Raw genomic sequence first — 18,951 nt, 5'->3', positions numbered from 1 at the left:
ATTTCCCCCTTCCCCAGCCCCTCACAACCAGTTATCTACTTTCAATCTCTATGGATTTGCCAGTTCTTGATACTTCATATAAATGGAATCATACAATATGTGCTCTGTTTCCTCTGGCTTCTTTCACTTAGCATACTGCTTTCAATGTTCACCCATGCTGTACCATGTATCAGTACTCCATTCCAATTTCTCTGCATCCTCTGCACTTGTTCTTTCTTTTGATTATTACCATCCTAGTAGGTGTGAAATGTTAACTCATTGTGCTTTTGATTTGCATTTCCCTAATGACTAATGATGCTAAGCATCTTTTCATGTGCTTGTTGGCCATCTGTATACGCTCTTTGGAGATATGTCTTTTCAAGTTCTTTGCCTATTTCTTTCTTAAATTATATTTATGTTGTTGAGTTGAAAGAATTCTATTTATATAATGGACACTAGACCCTTATCAGATATGTGCTTTGCAAATATTTCCCCCTATCCTATGGGCTGTCCTGTCACACTCTCTTGATTGAGATCTTTGACGCACAAGAGCTTTGAATTTTAATGAAGTCAAATTATCTATATTTTTCTTTTGTTGCTTGTGTTTGGTGTCTTATTTAAGAAACCATTGCCAAATCCAAGGTCATAAACTATTACTCCAAAGTTTCCTTCTTAGAATTTTGTGGTTTTAACTCTTATAGGTAGGTACTGATTCATTTTAATTAATTTTGGTATATGGTATGGGGTGAGGGTGCGACTTCTGTTACTGATTTCTGGTTTGACTCTGTTATGGCAAAGAAGATTTGTTGTATGACTTCAATGTTATAAAATTTATTGAGACTTGCTTTGTGGCTTAATATATGGTCAACCCTGGAGAATACTCCATGAGTACTTGAGAAGAATATGTACTTTGCTGTTGTGGTGTGGGGTGTTGTACATGTGTCTATTAGACCTAATTGGTTTATAGTGCTGTTCAAGTCCTCTATTTCCTTACTTATCTCCTTTTTTAAAAAATATAAATTTATTTATTTATTTTTGGCTGTGTTGGGTCTTCGTTGCTGCACCCAGGCTTTCTTTAGTTGCGTCGAGCGGGGACTACTCTTCGTTGCAGTGCGCAGGCGTCTCCTAGTGGTAGTTTCTTTTGTTGCAGAGCATGGGCTCTAGGTGCACAGGCTTCAGTAGTTGTGGCACGTGGGCTCAGTAGTTGTGGCTCGCAGGCTTAGTTTCTCCGCAGTATGTGGGATCTTCCCAGACCAGGGCTTGAACCCGTGACACCTGCATTGGCAGGAGGATTCTTAACCACTGTGCCACCAGGGAAGTCCCTCCTTACTGATCTTCTAACTAGTTTTTCTTGTCATTTATTTTGCTGACCCTAAAGATTAGCCAGAGGTAAAATCTTATGGTCTTCTCCGGTCTTTTCTGACTGAGTCCTGCCCTGGGCATGCACATGGCTTTCTACATAACCAGATATACGTGGGAACATTTCAAAGCCCTTCTTCTCCAAAGCATCTCACTCCTCCCTTTTTCTTTCCGGGATTCTGGCATGACTGTTGTTTGCCATAAGCATCGGCAGCTTATTCACTTGCCTTTGAAAGTTTCTGAGGAACATCCTTCACATAGCTGCTTCTCCACTCTAAAAGAGTTTAGAGTTAAAACAAAAGAAAAGCAAAAAATCCCCTTGCGTCAGTCCTTCAGGGAGCCTTCTAGACAGCTTGAAACAAACACAATTCCTTGGGAGTAAGGTATACTCCTCCCTCCTGAGCCAAGAACCCTCACTTGGAATGCAGGCTGACATCCTCAAGACCGCTGCTCTACTAGGGAAGGGCTGGGGCAAGAATAAGTTTAAATGCCAGCAAATTCTCCTATCACATTTCAATGGCTCTTCTACTGACTTAACATTTGCTTGGTTGCTGTAAACCTCTAACGATCTTCCAGAGTTCCAATAAACTTGATTCTGTTCATTTTTTGTTAGTGTTTCCAGGGTTTCTGGAGTACCCTACCCAGAGTGCCCTACTCCACCGTGTTCACCAATTTCACTCAGTTCCGTGAGTGACGTTTTGAAGTTTACATCCTTCTGCTAACATCTTAATTTAACAGTGTGGTGGCTTCCCTGGTGGCGCAGTGGTTGGGCATCCACCTGCCAAGGCAGGGGACACGGGTTCGAGCCCTGGCCCGGGAAGATCCCACATGCCGCGGAGCAGCTAGGCCCGTGAGCCACAACTACTGAAGCCTGTGTGCCACAACTACTGAGCCTGCGCGTCTGGAGCCTGTGCTCCGCAACAAGAGAAGCCACCACAGTGAGAAGCCCTCACACTGCAAAGAACAGTAGCCCCTGTTCGCAGCAACTAGAGAAAGCCCGTGCACAGCAACGGAGGACCCAACGCAGCCAAAAAATAAAGAAATAAAATAAATCTATTAAAAAAAATAGTGTGCACTTTTTTTTCTGAAAGGAATAACAAATCAGAAGAAAGAGAAAAGTAGAAATTTCTCTAGCATCAGTGACCTTGTGAAAAATCAATAAAATGATTTATTTTATATATGCAAGTCAAAATCTCTTTGTACACTTAAACTTTTGCAAATTAATACAGACATAACAATACTGCTCCATATAAACCTTTGTATAAACATTAAAGGAAATATATACATTATTTTTTCTTTTAGTGCTTCTGAAGCACAGAATGCACAAGTCCACCTGAAGACTTTCTGGCGTCACATGCGAGAACAAATGTCAGGGGTTGAGGCAGCCTCAGGTGCACTTTGTAATGTCTCTAGACAAAATAGAACAGAGTTGGAGGTAGATTGTTTGGTGACTTCCCCTGCCCCTCCCACGGAGAAATAAGTTACCCAAATAGCAGCTTTCTTACTCTTTGATCCAAACTGTCCTGAATGTTGCATGGTTTTAAAGGCACAACTCGGAATGGTTGAAAACTTTGTTCAGCACACACAAGATTACCAGTTGGCCTCTGAACACCTGTTCTTTCTAAAGGACATAGTAAGAGCACCAAGGAGTGCTCCACCTGCACGTGGCCCCTCGTCACTCTGGAAATGCCCAGGACGGCCAAGTTCAAGAGTGAACCCTTATCACATGTGGCAGGGGCGACAGGGTTTACTGATTTTAACCTGCTGGATTAATAACATCACCCTCCTCAATTGGGAAAAGTAACAACAAAACAACCAATTAATACTTTCAAAGAAAACTCATAGGGCAAAAGCCAGCTTTTCCCGCCAGAGGATCTGAAAACAAAAAGCTCCACTGCTTTTTCTTAGCCTCTGGAAGGCAGTTCCCTTGACTAAAACATCGTAGGATACTCAACAATATCTCATTCTATCCTACAGCACAGAAAACTTATTCTTTTTTCCTCCTTGGTCTTTGCATTAACATCATGATCTGCTGTTGATGTGATTAACGTTGTTGAGAAGGTGATGGGATTCTATTTTTTCTAGTACCTTCTCAAGGTACTGAATTAAGACTCGTCTTTTGAACCTAAAAAAGAAAAAGAAATTTTATTAACCAAAAGGTCCTTAAAGCATTTATGATGCGTGAGGTACCGTGCGGGGTACAAAGTGGAACTGGCCATTCACATGGGAAATAGAAAATGTATGTTCATGTAAACATAGGGCTTAGCTAATACCGAGAGTACCAACTGAGAGCCCAGGCCCACCTCAGAGTGTGAGGAGTCCAGAAGGCTCCACAGACCTGGATGAATGAGTTGGCCTCAGGTAGTATTAATCTAAACGCCTCTGGAGACAGCTGTAACTATGACTGAGGGCCAGGGCTTAGGAAAGCAAGGCAGGACTTCCCTGGTGGCACAGTGGTTAAGAATCCGCCTGCCAATGCAGGGGACACGGGTTCGAGCCCTGGTCCTGAAGATCCCACATGCCACGGAGCAACTAAGCCCGTGAGCCACAACTACTGAGCCCGCGTGCCACAACTACTGAAGCCTGTGCACCTAGAGTCCGTGCTCCACAACACGAGAAGCCACCGCAATGAGAAGCCCGCGCACCGCAACGAAGAGTAGCCCCCACTCGCCACAACTAGAGAAAGCCCGCGTGCAGCAACGAAGACCCAGCAGCGCCAAAAATAAATAAATAAATAAATAAATTTAAAAAAAAAGAAAAGCAAGGCAGCACCAATGCCTCCGCCTGTCTTGCCTTGGGCCCGCCTTCTTAAAAGAAAATACTATGAAGACTTCCTCTTTACACCCACCTTGCAGCTTCCTTGATGGTAAATTCAATGAATTGTTTCCTCACTGCAAGAGGTCCTTGCACTCCTTCAAGCAAAATGAAAATTCTTTCATACTCTGCAGATATTTAAAAAATTAGTATTTTTAAAAATATGGATGAAAAATAAAATTCAATCGTTATACGTCATCAGTAATCATTCCTTGTGTGTGGAAAGTTAGGTATAATTTGTATTTGAAACTGTCAAATCAAGACATCTGCACATATCTGCTAGGGAAACTCTAAACACTAATTAAATGTGGTCCGCTGAATAATGGCCCCCCAAGTTGTCCATGTCCTAATTCTGAGAACCTGTGAACATATTACCTTACATGGCAAAAGAGACTTTACTTTGCAGATGTGATTAAGTTATGGCTCTTGAGATGGGGAGATTATCCATGCTTATACATGTTGCCCAATGTAACCACAAATATCCTTACGAAAGGGAGGCAGTAGAGCTGGTCAGAAAGAAAAGATGGAAGGGTGGGAGCAGAGGTTAGAGAGGAGAGAAGGGGCTAAGTTGCTGGCTTGAAGATGGAGGAAGGGCCCACGAGCGAAGGAACACAGGCAGCCTGTAGAAGCTGGAAGAGGCAAGGAAACAGGTTCTCCCTAGAGCCTGCAGAAGGAGCCCTGGCCTGCCAACACCTTCATGCTAGCCCAGTGAAAATGATTTCAGATCTGACTTCCACAACTCTAAGATACTACAGTTTTCAGCCACAAAGTTTGTGATAACTTGTTACAGCAGCAAAAGGAAACTATTACAGCAAGTAAGGGGAAAAAGAGAGAGAAAGGCGTATTGGGTCTTTTTTAGGTAAAGCAAGAGGAATCATTTTAAATTATGTGAAAACCCAATACTTCCCGAAAATGCACCTCAAGAGATACCTGGAATCTATTCTGAATCCTAAAAGGAAAGGGACCTCCCATTACATTACTGATAGATGTTCTGTCACTACTTACTTCGTCCAAATTTTCGAACTTCCTTCATTAACTGGTGTTTTATATCAGCATTGATTCCTTGTGCCATAGCAGGAGTTATTTGCAACGTATTTGGCCCAGTTTCCAAAGCAGATGTTACTGACACTTTTCGATCCTCTACAGAGACATTGCAGTTCTTGGTTCCTCCTATGAGTGCATTGCTACCAGGATTGTGCATCAGGCCATCTTTCCTGAGACTAGTGAAATCATCAGACAGAGAATCCACTTGGTCGGGTGGGATACTATCTCCTGCCATATTCATAAGCTCTGGGGCAGCAGATTTTGACAAGAAGCCATCGGGTGAGATTTGACCATTTTCCATCTTCTCCTCATGAGCGTCGTGAGTGACAGTAACATCTGGAAACCAAATTAACAAGTGGAGCTGTGACGTAGGTGCATTATGGCAACTCCACAGGGACAGCCCGGCGCTCCTCAGTTTTGAGGAAATTGTTTCATAAAGCAAGCGGATGTACCAGACGGAGCCTGAGACCCCTCAAATTGAGCGCAGGAAGGTAATACGACAAACGCGCTTTCTTCTCTTCACGGCACCACGAATACATATGGAAACCAAGTAAGACAGTACAACTGCTAAACAGTCTCAGGTCCCTGGTGCTGAGGGTTTAGCTGCAGCTTGTGCTTTACAAGCTGAAAAGCAGCAAGTCTCACTTGGTGTCATGATTTCTGTCATTTACCTATGAAATGCCATGCTCTACCGAGCTTGACATCAGACTACATGGCCCCCCCAACCCCGCCAAACTCCCGCCTCTCTCCCTCCAAAGTTCTGAGGACACAGAGGTGGTGGCCATTGGATCTGAAGGCTCTGTATGTCCCCCTTCACCCCACCCCCAATCCCTGTCAGTATACGATCCTCCTCATCCATCTTTTCTGTCTCAGAAAAGTGAGTTTCTGTTTACTCCAGGTCTGACACCTCTCCTCCGTTGACGCGTCCTGCTCTGTGCCGGGCACCGTGCCAGGAGCTGGGGAGAGGCAGCCAACAGGACAGGCGGAAACAATCCCCGCCCTTATGGAACTGCCATGCTCATGGGGAGGCCAGGCAGTGAGTGTACAATGATCCAACCAAACAATTACAGTTTGAATTCGTGTTAGGGAAGAAGCAAGCAGGGATGGGACAGACAGCAGGAGGGGGAGCCCCAGTGGACCGCGGGGTCGGGAAGGCCCTCCTGAGGAGGTAGGTGTCCTTTGGGCAGAGCCTGGAGGAGGAGAGAGAGCCGGCCTGTGCTCATGCAGAGGAAGAGTTCCAGGCTGCGGCAAGGGCACGTGCACAGACCCGGGGAGGGGACTGGCCAGGGAGCACAGAGCAAAGGACAGAGGCACAGAGAGCAAGCAGGAGACGACAGGCCACGTGTTAGGAGAGGATGGCGGGGCCAGGTCGTGCACAGCTGGTAGACCAGCGTCGGCAGTTCGGGTTGTGTTCTGAGCGCCTAGGAAAGGTGATGATGGGCTTTCAGCGTGGATGTGGCCTGATCTCATTTCTGCGTTGGCGTGATCACTTTGTTTGCAGGGCAGAAAGTGACAGATGTGGAGAAGATGGGAAATAGGGAAATCAGATAAGAAGCTATTGGAGTAGCCTGGTGACATGAGGGTAGCACAGATCAGAGGAATGGAGAGCAATGGTGGGATGCGGGGTTTATATTGGGCATCGTCCAGTGGAATGGAGGAGGCTGCGTCAGACTGCACTGGGTTGGAGCACAGAGAGGAATGGAGGGCACGGAGCACACATGCAGACCCATCCCTTATTGAGCCCATTTGCTCCTACTGACTCAGCAACTCCAAATGGCTGCACATCCTTCCGCCCTGCCCTGGCAAAGCAAACAGGCGTATCTCTTGCCATTTCTCCAACTTGTGCTAATTACTATGTAAGTAGAGATCTTCCTCCCCTCATATTTATTGAGATCCTTGAAACACGGTCTCCACTCCCCATGGGGCCCTTTGTACGTACCACATAGATGGTTTAATAACGGTTTACTTAATGAACAAAAACTGAATACAAAAGAAATGAATACAAAGGAAAAGAAAATTGTTTAGTGTCTTAGTCCTCTAGGGGCCATAAGGAAATCACAACCACTACTCTATACCTGTATGTACAAGGGTGGGTTTTATGAGGTTTGGATAAGATGGGAACCACGAGGCTGAGGGTGGTCCCTTTCCGCCCACGTGGTTAGTTACAGTAGGTGGTGTTTGTGGTTTCCTCAACAGCAGGGACATACTCCGCCTTCTCTTAGATGACAGAGGACTGCTGGCTTCTCCAGGACGTTTCACTTTGTTTTGTGGCCCTGTTACAAACTCATCTGCTTCATCAATCATCATTCCCTAGAAAACATCAATGAACATATTCCATTAAAGACAACACTGCAAGAACTCTTCACATGCATATACAATCATACGCTACATCAGCAATATAGATCTTAATCATGGGCCAGAGATTTGCCATTCCCCACAGAGACTGTTCTCAGAAAACGCTACTCAATTTCAATCTAGTCTAAGTGGAACGAGGAGGAAACTTGTTGTAAGGTCAAACATAACACAATCATGATTAACCAGAAAGCTTGGGGAATGAGCAACTCGATGAGAGTTCCAAAGTGGGAATAAACCCACAGTGACCTTTCTGAAGAAGTTACAAACCACTTTGCATCAACCCTTGGTAAGGGAAATCATTCCCTTTTGTGTGCTTTAAACGCATCCTTAAGAAATATTGATAGTCACTGTACAGAATGCTGCATGAAAATGGTGATGGGCAGGTAGATGGAAAATGTCATTCCCCCAACAGCAATCTCACAGAGATTCAAATATGTCCACCTTGGTGCTGGACAGAAATGAGGGAGGGGGCTTTTCACCCTTGGGAATAGATAAAAGATGAGAGCCAGCAGTATAGAAGGTTAACTAGAAGCTGTTCTCATCCAAGGATAACCCAAGAATGCACGCTCCCATTATTTGAATAAAATCATGATAAATGACTTTTCCAAAGCATTTCCCAAAGCAAAACAGTACATAAAGGGGAAAACATAGTCACTGAGCATGTACCACGTGTCAGGTAATGTTCTAAATGGTGTACAGGTACTAACAATACTCCACAGAGCTCTATTAGTTAGGTGTCATAGTTATCTCCAGTGCTACAAATGAGGAAACCAAGACACAGAAAGATTAAGAAAAACTCCAGTTAATTGAAGATTCAGGTGAAGCAGAATACCTTTCAGTCTATTTTTGTTACAGAAGACATTATTGCATGGTCTGCACCTTTATAACAATGGTCTCCTCCATGAATGCAGATATAATCTCCATTTGTCTTCATGCTTATATGTTCAAGTCAGTATATCTCTCACTTATACACACAGAGATACACACACACACACACGCATGCGCACGCACACATCTCACATGTATATCTCACGCACACATCTCACATATAGAACAAGCCATTAAGGCAACACCACTTAGTACTTCATATTTCAAGAGGAATACTTTATAACTGTCTAGATACAGCTCTAGAGATCTGAATAATGTAAACAGAGGAAATAAATGGTGATCTCAATATTAAAGGAATTAGTGTGTGGAGATGGGAACAAATACAGACTCTGGAGCTGGAAAGACAGGGGTTCAAATCCTGGCTCTTATCAGTTGTGTCACTCAGGGTGAACCATTTGACCACTGTGAGCTGTGATTTTATATTATAGGGCAGATAGTAGTACTCATCTGCAGTTGTGAGCATTCAATGTTATCATTTAAAACATCAGCTCCTACTACGTACGCAATAAATGCCAGCTATCACTTTTTTTAACCAACACACTCTTGCATAAGGAGGCTCCCACTTTCCATTCACAAAGAGCCCTGGAGGCGTATTTTATCTCTTAAACAAACAGAAGGAGAACCTCTGATTTATGTACATGTTGCCAAGAAGAAAGGAATTATCGCAAGAATATCACAATTTAGGCAGACATAGAAATAGATATCCCACCTTCTTATCTTGTTTAAATGGATTGCCAAAAGTATGTAGTCTTTTTGGTTGATCTGGATCAATCTCTCGAAGTGGAGAAGCCAATGTCTTTAGATATTCCTGATAGTTACCCATTTGTGCGACTGGAACACTATGAAGGGAATCTGCAAAATCACCGGAAAAGAAACAGATACTATACAGCAGAAGTGTGTGGTCCTTTTGAGAGGACATGATCATAATCTGATTTATCATTGTGTATCTTGGCAACCGATGGTCTAAAATCTCGAATCTAGCAGCCTAGGATCTAAAATCATCTCTCTTCATCCCACTCAGCACTCAGTCTACCATCACTACGGCCTACAAGCTCAAATCCCTAGGGCAAGAACAACTCCCTCACTCTTCATACCAGGTTTGAGAATGGGCTGACATTCCCTATACCACCATCCCAACTCAAAACCCCATATTTTGTGTTTTAAAGAGCCTAGGCTCGGGGCTTCTCTGGTGGCGCAGTGGTTAAGAATCCACCTGCCAATGCAGGGGACATGGGTTCGAGCCCTGGTCCGGGAAGATCCCACATGCCACGGAGCAGCCTAAGCCCGTGAGCCACAACTACTGAGCCTGTGCTCTAGAGCCTGTGCTCCGCAACACGAGAAGCCACCGCAATGAGAAGCCCGCGCACCGCAACTAAGAGTAGCCCCTGCTCGCCGCAACTAGAAAAAGCCCGCGCACCGCAACTAAGAGTAGCCCCTGCTCGCCGCAACTAGAAAAAGCCCGCGCGCAGCAACGAAGACCCAACGCAGCCAAAAATAAAATAAATTTTAAAAATAAATTCATTAAAAAAAAAAAAGGAGCCTAGGTTCCATGGTTTTCTCTTATCATCCAGAGAATCTTGGTTAGCGGGCCTCACCCTCTTGGAAAATTTGATTAGATCTACAGGCTCTCTTCCTAGAAAAGTCCCCCCTGCCAAAAAAAACAAAAACAAAAACAAAAACAAAATGGCGTATAATTTCAGGAGGTTGGCCAGGCTAAGATTTGCACATTTTAATGGACAAATGACCCTGCTTAAAACGAGCAAAATGGAGTAAAGGGGAATTACACACCGTCACCAATTATCCTAGACAATATCAGGTTCATTCTTTTCCTGTAAATGAGGAATGTGGATTGAATTCATCACAGTAGGCTGGGCGGTATAGCGTCGGGGCATGCAATTTCCAGAATCTGATAGACCTAGGTTCTGCCACTTTCCAACTCACTAAACCTGGGCAAACTACTAAAATGCTCACTCTCAGTTCCAATGTCCATAAAAATGGGCATAAAAACAGCATCTATCTCATGGGGCTGTTTTGAGACTTACAAGAGCTAAAACGTGTAGTGTAATATATGCACCGATTAATGCACACTTCCCCTTAAACCCGAGAACAATAAACTTGTGCCTGGGTAGCTGAAGGGATTCAGGGAAAAGAGGCATTATAAATAATAAAGTATTACAAAATAACTTACTCGTTATGCAATAAACATCTTCGTGAGAGTCAGACTTGACATTTCCCTAATCAACAAAAAGTACTTCTTTGTTCACTTACCTTCATCTTGTCCAACAATAAACTTGTGTGTTTTCAGCAGATTGGATCGCATTCTGGTTAACTGGTCTAAAAGACCTCTACGTGGAATATCATAAGCATTTCTATATGTCTGAGGTTTCAAATCCTATTTGAAATGAAACAATTTCAGTTACTCCTGAGGCTTTTAATATAGAAATATAATTCCTAATCCTCTTAAAATCTTAGTGAAGAGAGGGATATTCATTACAACTAACTACAGTAGAATTTTGCCAGTGGAAAATTTGCCTTCGCTGGCTCTGTTCTGAATTCTAATACACCCACGCAGCTTTAAGGCCACTGGGAATATCCTTTTACAAGTATGTCATTTAAAACATCAAATCCTGAGATTTGTGCCGGGGGCAGCCTTGCAGGCCCACTGTTTGTCATCTAGAGGTAGTCCGCCGGCAGCCACGGAGGTGAGCTGCTGGGACGTCCATCCGGGAAGCAGTGGCTGATCCTACAAGGGCTGCGGTGATCTGAGCACCTCCAGCCGCGGTACCTTCGGGATCTGGGGCAGCATTGGAGCCCAGGCTGTGCTCTTCGCCCGGCTGCCCCCAGCCAGTGATGGAGAATGATGGGGGACGTTAGGGCCTGGCCAGTTCTGCCCAACGTGGACCTCCTCTATGGGAAATCGTGGCGCCAGGCTTCCCTTCTGGGCTGGCCAAGACTTTCAAGAAGCCACACCTATGTCTGAGGCTCTTCATACCCAATTCTCCTTCCTTCCCCCGTCCTCTCACAAGTGTTAGTTCAGCAGCGTAATCTGATGGTTAGCAGACATTTGGTCCTGTCCAAAATGTCTGTACAACATTTGGTCCACGCCAGAGGTCCTTGATAATTGGTCACACTTGGTCCTGTCCAAAATGTCCATGGAGACATGTGGTCCACACCAAAGGGCCCTTGATATTTGGTTCTGTCCAAAACCATTTGGCATGAACCAAATATGCTCATGGATATGTTTTGGATCGAACCAGATTTCAAGGACCTTTTGGTGTGGACCAAATGTCTTATGGACATTTTGGATAGGACCAAATGTTCTGCAAGGGATCTGAAAGCTCTCTCTGCTTACTCTTGTTCCTTCTCCCCTTTATCTTTCACAGACCTTACCACCTCCCACCCCAAACAAGCTATTTATGTCACAGTTTACCTTGTTTAAGAGCCCTACTTGGAAGCCGGCAAATTCTTTGGTATTCAATTCTGCCAGTCTCGGTGCTGTTTCCCCTATGATTTCTTTCAATAGTTTTCTAAAATTTTTATTGTGAGTCAGGGACACTCCACCTCCAGAATGATTTTTCACTTTGATTCCAATTTCCTGGGGAGGTTTCTTCCCCACTGATGCTAGTATTCGTTCTGACTCTAGTTTGGTCTAAAATGAAAGTACATAGTATGTTATGAAAAGATCTATATTATCACTATTGTTTTTACTACTTAAGAAAGATAATACTTTAAGAACCCCATTGAACAAATTTCAATCGCAAATCACAGAAAAACGGATAATTAAACATTTTCCTGTGCTTCTCTGTACTACCACAGCAAACAGAGAGAGGGGGCTAGAAAGACAAATAATACACTTTTTTTTCTCTTGTCTAGTGTCAAAATTATGATTGAATCATGGAGAGAATGAAAACCATGGGTAAGAATTACATTCGTAGACATTTAAAATCACATTTTGTTACTGTAAAATCTAGTCTAAGTCAACATATTCATTTCGGACCCAGACATAAAGGGTAAAACTCTGTATTTATAAAAGTACACTAGTGCTAAAATTCAGATTACATAGATTGCATTATGTCTGAAAAAAACTTATAGTGTTTATTTCTAATATCAGACCACCCCCCAACAAGTAATACGCACTCAGTAAGTTTCTTACTAACTCACAACAAAAAAATCCTCTTAATAGACACTATTATACCATATTGATAAATATTGCTTGAGAATGTATTGTAGCAATATATTTGGGCATATTTCGTGATTTATATACATCTGAGATGGTTCAAAGAACACTGGTGACATAGAGTTATTAAATTAGTAATTAAATTAGTAATTAGAGCTAGTATAAATTAGTAACAATCTTTTCTTTTTCTCTAAAAGGTGGAATTCCACCAATGTCCAGTAAGCCCAAATTAATTTTGAATTTCTTGTGGTCTGGTCAGAGATACTCATAAATTTTCCCTAATTACTGGAATTAAGTATGTTTATTATCTTTTTAAAAATTTAGTCATGAAATAAGGGATAAGAGCAAATGAAGGGTCTGTTTCCACAAATTAGTCCTGAAAGGTCATTGATAAAACTATACAAGCAACGTGTCCCAGAAAGCCCCAGAACCTGCATGAGTTTCAACTCTGTTCACTATTCTTCCTTCTGGCCATACCCTGCTGACACAGCCTTAAAGGCCTAAGGTAAACATCAAATAAAAAAATATAAATCAATAGGTCAATAAATAAATAAATAACCAAAACAAAACATTTAACAACAACAAAAATCTATTAGCAGAGAGGGAAAGGGGTTAAGGGGACACTTGATAGATCAGAGATCTGGGTTTGCCTTTACTTTCTTTTGCATTTATGAGCACACTGGTCTGGTTGGAGCTGGTAAGCTCCAGGCTATACTTAAGCTTTTGCCAGTTCCTAGCAAGGTGTGTCAGCATCCCAAATTGTGGAGTCATTTTGGTTCTTTGGTGTCAGAAATCTGACACTTATTTGCTCTGACACTTATTTGCTCTGTTTTCTAAAGGCCCAACTTTGAAACATATCCAACTTGAAGCATTATTGTCACTGCAAATGCTACTACTATTCCCTACCTGGGAATACATTTGTGCACAAGAAGAAAGTAAAGCTGCTGCATTAATTTGTCATATAACATAACACATCTGTATGGCAGTGAAGCTCTAACTCAGTAGTTCTCAAACATTTCCACCCTGCAAGAATGGGCTAGGTAGAGGTGAGAAGTATGATAAGTAGGGGTGAGTGGAGGATGAGGTACTAATAGAGAGGGGCAGGCAAGGGACAAGGTGAATAATGGCAAATGAGGTGGGGGAACAGATGGAGGGCCTGTCACCCTCCAGTGCGAGGAGCACTGGTCTCACCTCCCCCTCTCCAAGAAAAAGCATACTGATATTTATCGCCTAAAAACGCATTTCAGGCAAGTCATTAATCACACCATGCCTCAGTGTGCTGACCTAAAAAGGGGGATGCTCTAGCCCAACGTGATTTGAGGAGAAACTAGGTTGAGGATAGACAAAATGTGACCCATGGATAATTCTATTAAGCCTCTGCCCCTCCTAGGCCACAAAATATCAACCAGCTTGTGGGTAGAACAAACTGGCAAGCGAAAGGAGAAATGGCACAGCATCAAATGATACTGACAGACCCTTAACTGCAGTTTAATGGTGAAGCTAGAAGCCATAGAGAATCACATTATTACTAATCCATAAAGTGTAGAAATATATACACATTTAATTTGAAAATTACAGTTACACTAAAGAATAAGGAAATGCACTTCTGAGGGCAAAGGATTTTTGTTTGTTTGTTTTTACCAATACTACCTGTTGGCTGAGTTTTTTAAGGTAAGAGATAACACTGTAACTAAGTCCACAATCTAAATTATCTGATATCAGATTTGGAGCTCCCATCATCCTTAGTGCTTTCTTTAATGGCTATAAGGAAACAAAATACACAACAGTAAGAATAGAATAAATCTTAAAATACTCAAACTTCAGTTATAAGGGGCAAAGGGACATGATTCATTTCTTAGAAGTCAAGGTGCTGCACATAAAACCAAACATGGAACATTAAAAAGTGGCAATGAAAATAGCAGAGAAGTAAGGAGCAGAAAGTAAAAAAATCAGAAGAGAGTGGGATAAGAAGAGCAAGTAACAGCAAATTCAAACAGGTAAATTGCTTTCAGTCTTAATTCCCAAGTCATAAAATCATTTCACATTGCATTTGATTGTGCACCCCATTCCTGCCATGGTAAATACTAACACACCCCAATTTCTCCTCCCAGTGACACCAACGGTACCACTTAAGATTCTGCCTTTTCACCTCTAGAAACTTGGCTTAAAGTTTACCACATCCACCTCTGAAATGATTTTGATAATCTTGATTTAGATTATATGACCAGTTCAAAATAATTATGAATATTTTTCTCAAATTGTAAAACTCCAAATGACGCCAAGTGATTTTTTACTCTTTTTGGATTCCCTCTAACCAGTGCCCCTACTTCATGCTGTGTCAAGGACACATCGATTTAACAAGCCATAAGTAAATATAATGTCTTCAGGTTGTTTGTTTTTTTTTCAGAGGAAAACCCAATAGTGCGAATTTCTAGAGTTAAAAAGGGAAGTTGATATAATACATAAATCCAGTCCTATTTTTCTTAAATTCCAAAATTATAATTTCACAAGGTTAGCTTTTATAAGAGAAACATAGATGTGTTTCATAACAATAACCATGGCAGTTAAAGGAAATAAAATAAGCAGTTCTCTTTTGTGCCGCCATGACATCCCCAAGCTCTTACACATAATTTGAGAAGACAATGGCGACCCAAATTTACAAATTAAAAAAAAAACTATCTTATTTCAGGGGTGAAGTTTTTGATTGATTGGATAGAGTTAATACATACTAATAAGTAGTATGGAGGCAGAGTTTTTAAGTAGCTGTCAAAAGCCTGTCGCCACTTCACATTTGGCTTAAGCTTGTGAACTTTAAACAAGTCATCTGCAAGAGAAAATCCAAGAAAATATTACACTATTCCAGTCCTAAATTCCAAGATCTAAATCAAGCAACCCACATCTATTATATCATATCCTAGAAATTTCCAGTTTCAATTACATTAGATGAACATTTCATCGGAGTTTATCTGATTATCTTTTTTTGGTACTATGTACCAAAATTATATATAGCAGTTTTCTAGAAAATGAAATAAATTCTCAGGTTACATATTCATCTTCCATCCGTGAAGCTACATAAAATATAATATTAAAACACTGATTCTGATCTATGTGAAATATTATCTTACATATTGGTAACTCTAGTGTAGTAATTTTCACCTGAGAAGGAATCCATGGTCACTGGTGGATGGAATATTTCTTTTATTTAAATAGAGAATGTTAAAACAACAAGAACAACAACAACAAAATGAACTCATAGATACAGAGAACAGATTGGTGGTTGCCAGGTGTGTGTGGGGGGGTGAAATGGGTGAAGGGGGTCAAATGGTACAGACTTCCAGTTATAAGATAAATAAGTCATGGGGATGTAATGTACAGTGTGATGATTATAGTTAACTACACTGTAGTGCATATTTGAAAGCTGCTAAGAGAGTAAATCTTAATACTTCTCATCACAAGGAAAGAATTGGAACTATGTGCGGTGATGGATGTTAACTAGATTTATTGTGGCGATCATTTTGCAATATATACAAATATTGAATCATTATGTTGCACACCTGAAACTAATAGAATATGTCAATTATACCTCAATAATTTCTGGGCAATGATGGCATGCTCTAAATTACATTTTGGATTCTCCTTAATCAGCATATATTTTGTTTATCCATATTTCCCCCCTCTTCATTTCCTTGATTTCAGTGGTCAGGCATTTTGAGCCAAACTTTGGGTCTCTCAAACATTAGTTAACAATTGGCTGATGGCACTAGTAAAAGCAAGTAGAGATGTATGTTGAAGTTGAAAATTCTGTACAACTAAATATGGTTCTTGAATATGGTGCATTATTAATACAACTAAAGATATTTTCCTTAAAAAAGGAGATATCCCCTATATTTTTACACTCAAATTTAATTATTTAAATAATCCAAAAGCATTATATACACTACATGGAAAATTCCCAAAATATCTCATTATTTCCTTCCAAGGATAAGAAATTTTTTAATATAATAATTCAAAATTGATATCCCCAGACATCAACCAACATGAACCTGCCACACTTATTATAAATATCAAAGATATTATAAATTCACTCTCTATATTGTTTCTTCATGTTTTACTGGCTTTTATCCAAAAAAACAAATGCTTTCCTTCTAGGAACAAAACCATCCCTATGCCATATGCACAATTTCTCTACAAATAGGGCTATTCTTTGAAATTCTGAATTTATTTGGTTAAGAAAAGCAACTACATTATTTTCTTCCTTTTACTACTATAATAAATTATTCACTCCTGCTGAAACTAATTTAAATGAATTTACAAAGTCATAAAATGTAGGTCTTTTGTTCTTTTGGTACAGGGTAGAAAGAACAAAGGAAAAAAGATCTGAAGAGATTTCTGGCTCATTGTAGCATGCAGGTCCTTTAAAGACCATTCATACCTTGACAGAAAGGAACGGGAGACGTGGAAATATCCTGTTATACCATGTCTTTGTGTGAAGTCTGTGGGGAATTAGGCAGATTTTGGAAACTAACTGACAAATGTAAATACTACAAGACTGAAGAGACATTTAGATATAAATAGATTAGACAATGAGAGTCAATAATAGTCTTAATATTTCTAACAATGCCAATTGCAATGATTCCACCCAGGAGCCAATTTAGTCTAATTACTTCTTGTCGGATTTATTTTTTAATGGGGGCGAGAGGAAAAAAGAAAATCTTCCACAGACTAGATCAAGGGTAGAGAGCAGTTAGGGTGACACGGCTTTAGTCACTATCTTTGTAGCTCAGAAAATGATTTCCATGGTATTAGATTTCCATTCACATGCAGTCTCCAGGATGGTACAGTAAAAATGTCATCAACAATCAGCTCATCCACATTTGAAAGATGAGATGAGAGTGTGGAACGAGAGTAAAATGACACTGCCAACACCTCAAAAACTACAGATATTTTCTCTTCCGGTTCCTTTCTCCCCATTTCCTGCTTCAAAAAGGCAGGGGTTTGAGTTCAAGCTCAGACACATACTATGTACTTAGCTCAGTGAGCTTTGAGAAATCACTTCACCTTTTTGTGCCTCCATTTCATCCATAAAATGAGTTTAATGATAACTGCCTTTTCCCACAGGACTGTTCTGAGGAACTAGATTATGTACGTGAAAACACTACATAAAATTTATAAATAGCGTAAACTGTGAAGCAGCGGATATATAGTGGTAAATAAACATCAGATTATCCTCTTTCGGTTATTCTCTTTCCCTCCTCCTGATAATAACTGGTCTTAATATGGAGATGAACTTTATTTTTTACACAAGTCCCCAGTTCTTAATTTTTTTTAAAAAAAGGTGACTGAATGTGGCATACTTAAGAAAAGAAAAAAAAAGAGGGCTTCCCTGGTGGTGCAGTGGTTGAGAATCTGCCTGCCAATGCAGGGGACACGGGTTCGAGCCCTGGTCTGGGAGGGTCCCACATGCCGCGGAGCGACTAGGCCCGTGAGCCACAATTGCTGAGCCTGCGCATCTGGAGCCTGTGCTCCACAACAAGAGAGGCCGCGATAGTGAGAGGCCCGCGCACCGCAATGAAGAGTGGACCCCACTTGCCACAACTAGAGAAAGCCCTAGCACAGAAATGAAGATCCAACACAGCCATAAATAAATAAATAAATAAATAAATAAATAAATAAAATTTAAAAAAAAAAAAGAAAAAAAAAGACAAGTTGCAACAAATGCCTTAATTTCTGTAGTTACTGATCCTCAATAGAAAAAAAAAATTTCCTAATTTCCTGATTGAGAGATAATCTTGCCAACTGTGATAATCTGGTTACCTACCACCCTACTAACATGATCCTTATGTTAACCTTCTTAACTTGCAACATTCAAAAGAATTGCTTTTTCAGGACATTTAATACATATAATATTGATAGCAATAAAAATCTTATGCTTTCAATGACTATATTAAAACTTAGTAAAGGTTTGTTCCTTTTTGCAAAAATTAAGAAACCTCAGCAACTAAAAATGTTCACAACTTTACAAAGAGAAGGATACCGTGTGGTACTGTATTACTCTAAACAGATGTGGCTCTTTAAATGAGAAAAAGAAATCACACACATTTTCAGTGATGTCTGAGTAACAGCTTCTGGAGTTGTTCCTTTTAGAATCTTGCCATGGAAGCCACAGCTTCTACAACTGCAGTTATTGCAGAATTCACTCTTGTATCTATTTCCTTAACTTGCTACTCTGCCTAAAACACATGCCTCAAGAGCATTCAATATTCTTTTGTGGAGGAACTTAGTGCAAGCCAACAGCCCCACGGAAGCCCTATTTTCTGAAGAAAACCATCAGATAC

The 18,951-nt window shown here is 41.0% G+C and overlaps 1 protein-coding gene across 13 annotated transcripts in view; it reads right to left on the bottom strand.

Annotated features, from left to right (window-relative positions):
* Positions 1-2,481: 2,481 nt before the first annotated feature.
* The window catches only part of INTS6L (integrator complex subunit 6 like), a 55,450-nt gene continuing 38,980 nt past the window's right edge, over positions 2,482-18,951 (bottom strand). For 3 of the 13 annotated variants that reach the window (XM_082445284.1, XM_082445281.1, XM_082445279.1), the window contains 10 exons: positions 15,346-15,440; positions 14,267-14,377; positions 11,870-12,088; positions 10,708-10,831; positions 9,149-9,291; positions 7,272-7,506; positions 5,158-5,532; positions 4,187-4,280; positions 3,427-3,463; positions 2,482-2,747 (listed from right to left, as the gene is read on the bottom strand). In XM_082445284.1, coding sequence (XP_082301410.1) covers positions 2,637-2,747; positions 3,427-3,463; positions 4,187-4,280; positions 5,158-5,532; positions 7,272-7,506; positions 9,149-9,291; positions 10,708-10,831; positions 11,870-12,088; positions 14,267-14,377; positions 15,346-15,440 — 1,544 coding nt within the window. In that variant the 3' untranslated portion in view covers positions 2,482-2,636. Of the gene's footprint in view, positions 3,464-4,186; positions 4,281-5,157; positions 5,533-7,271; positions 7,507-9,148; positions 9,292-10,707; positions 10,832-11,869; positions 12,089-14,266; positions 14,378-15,345; positions 16,377-18,951 lie in introns of those variants that run through there. The other 10 variants (XM_082445282.1, XM_082445277.1, XM_082445283.1 and 7 more) reach the window with 10 other exon arrangements.

This window comes from Balaenoptera physalus, assembly GCF_965194825.1.
Source record: "Balaenoptera physalus genome assembly, chromosome: X".
Classification (NCBI taxonomy): domain Eukaryota; kingdom Metazoa; phylum Chordata; class Mammalia; order Artiodactyla; family Balaenopteridae; genus Balaenoptera; species Balaenoptera physalus.
This window is presented reverse-complemented; position numbering and strand designations above follow the sequence as displayed.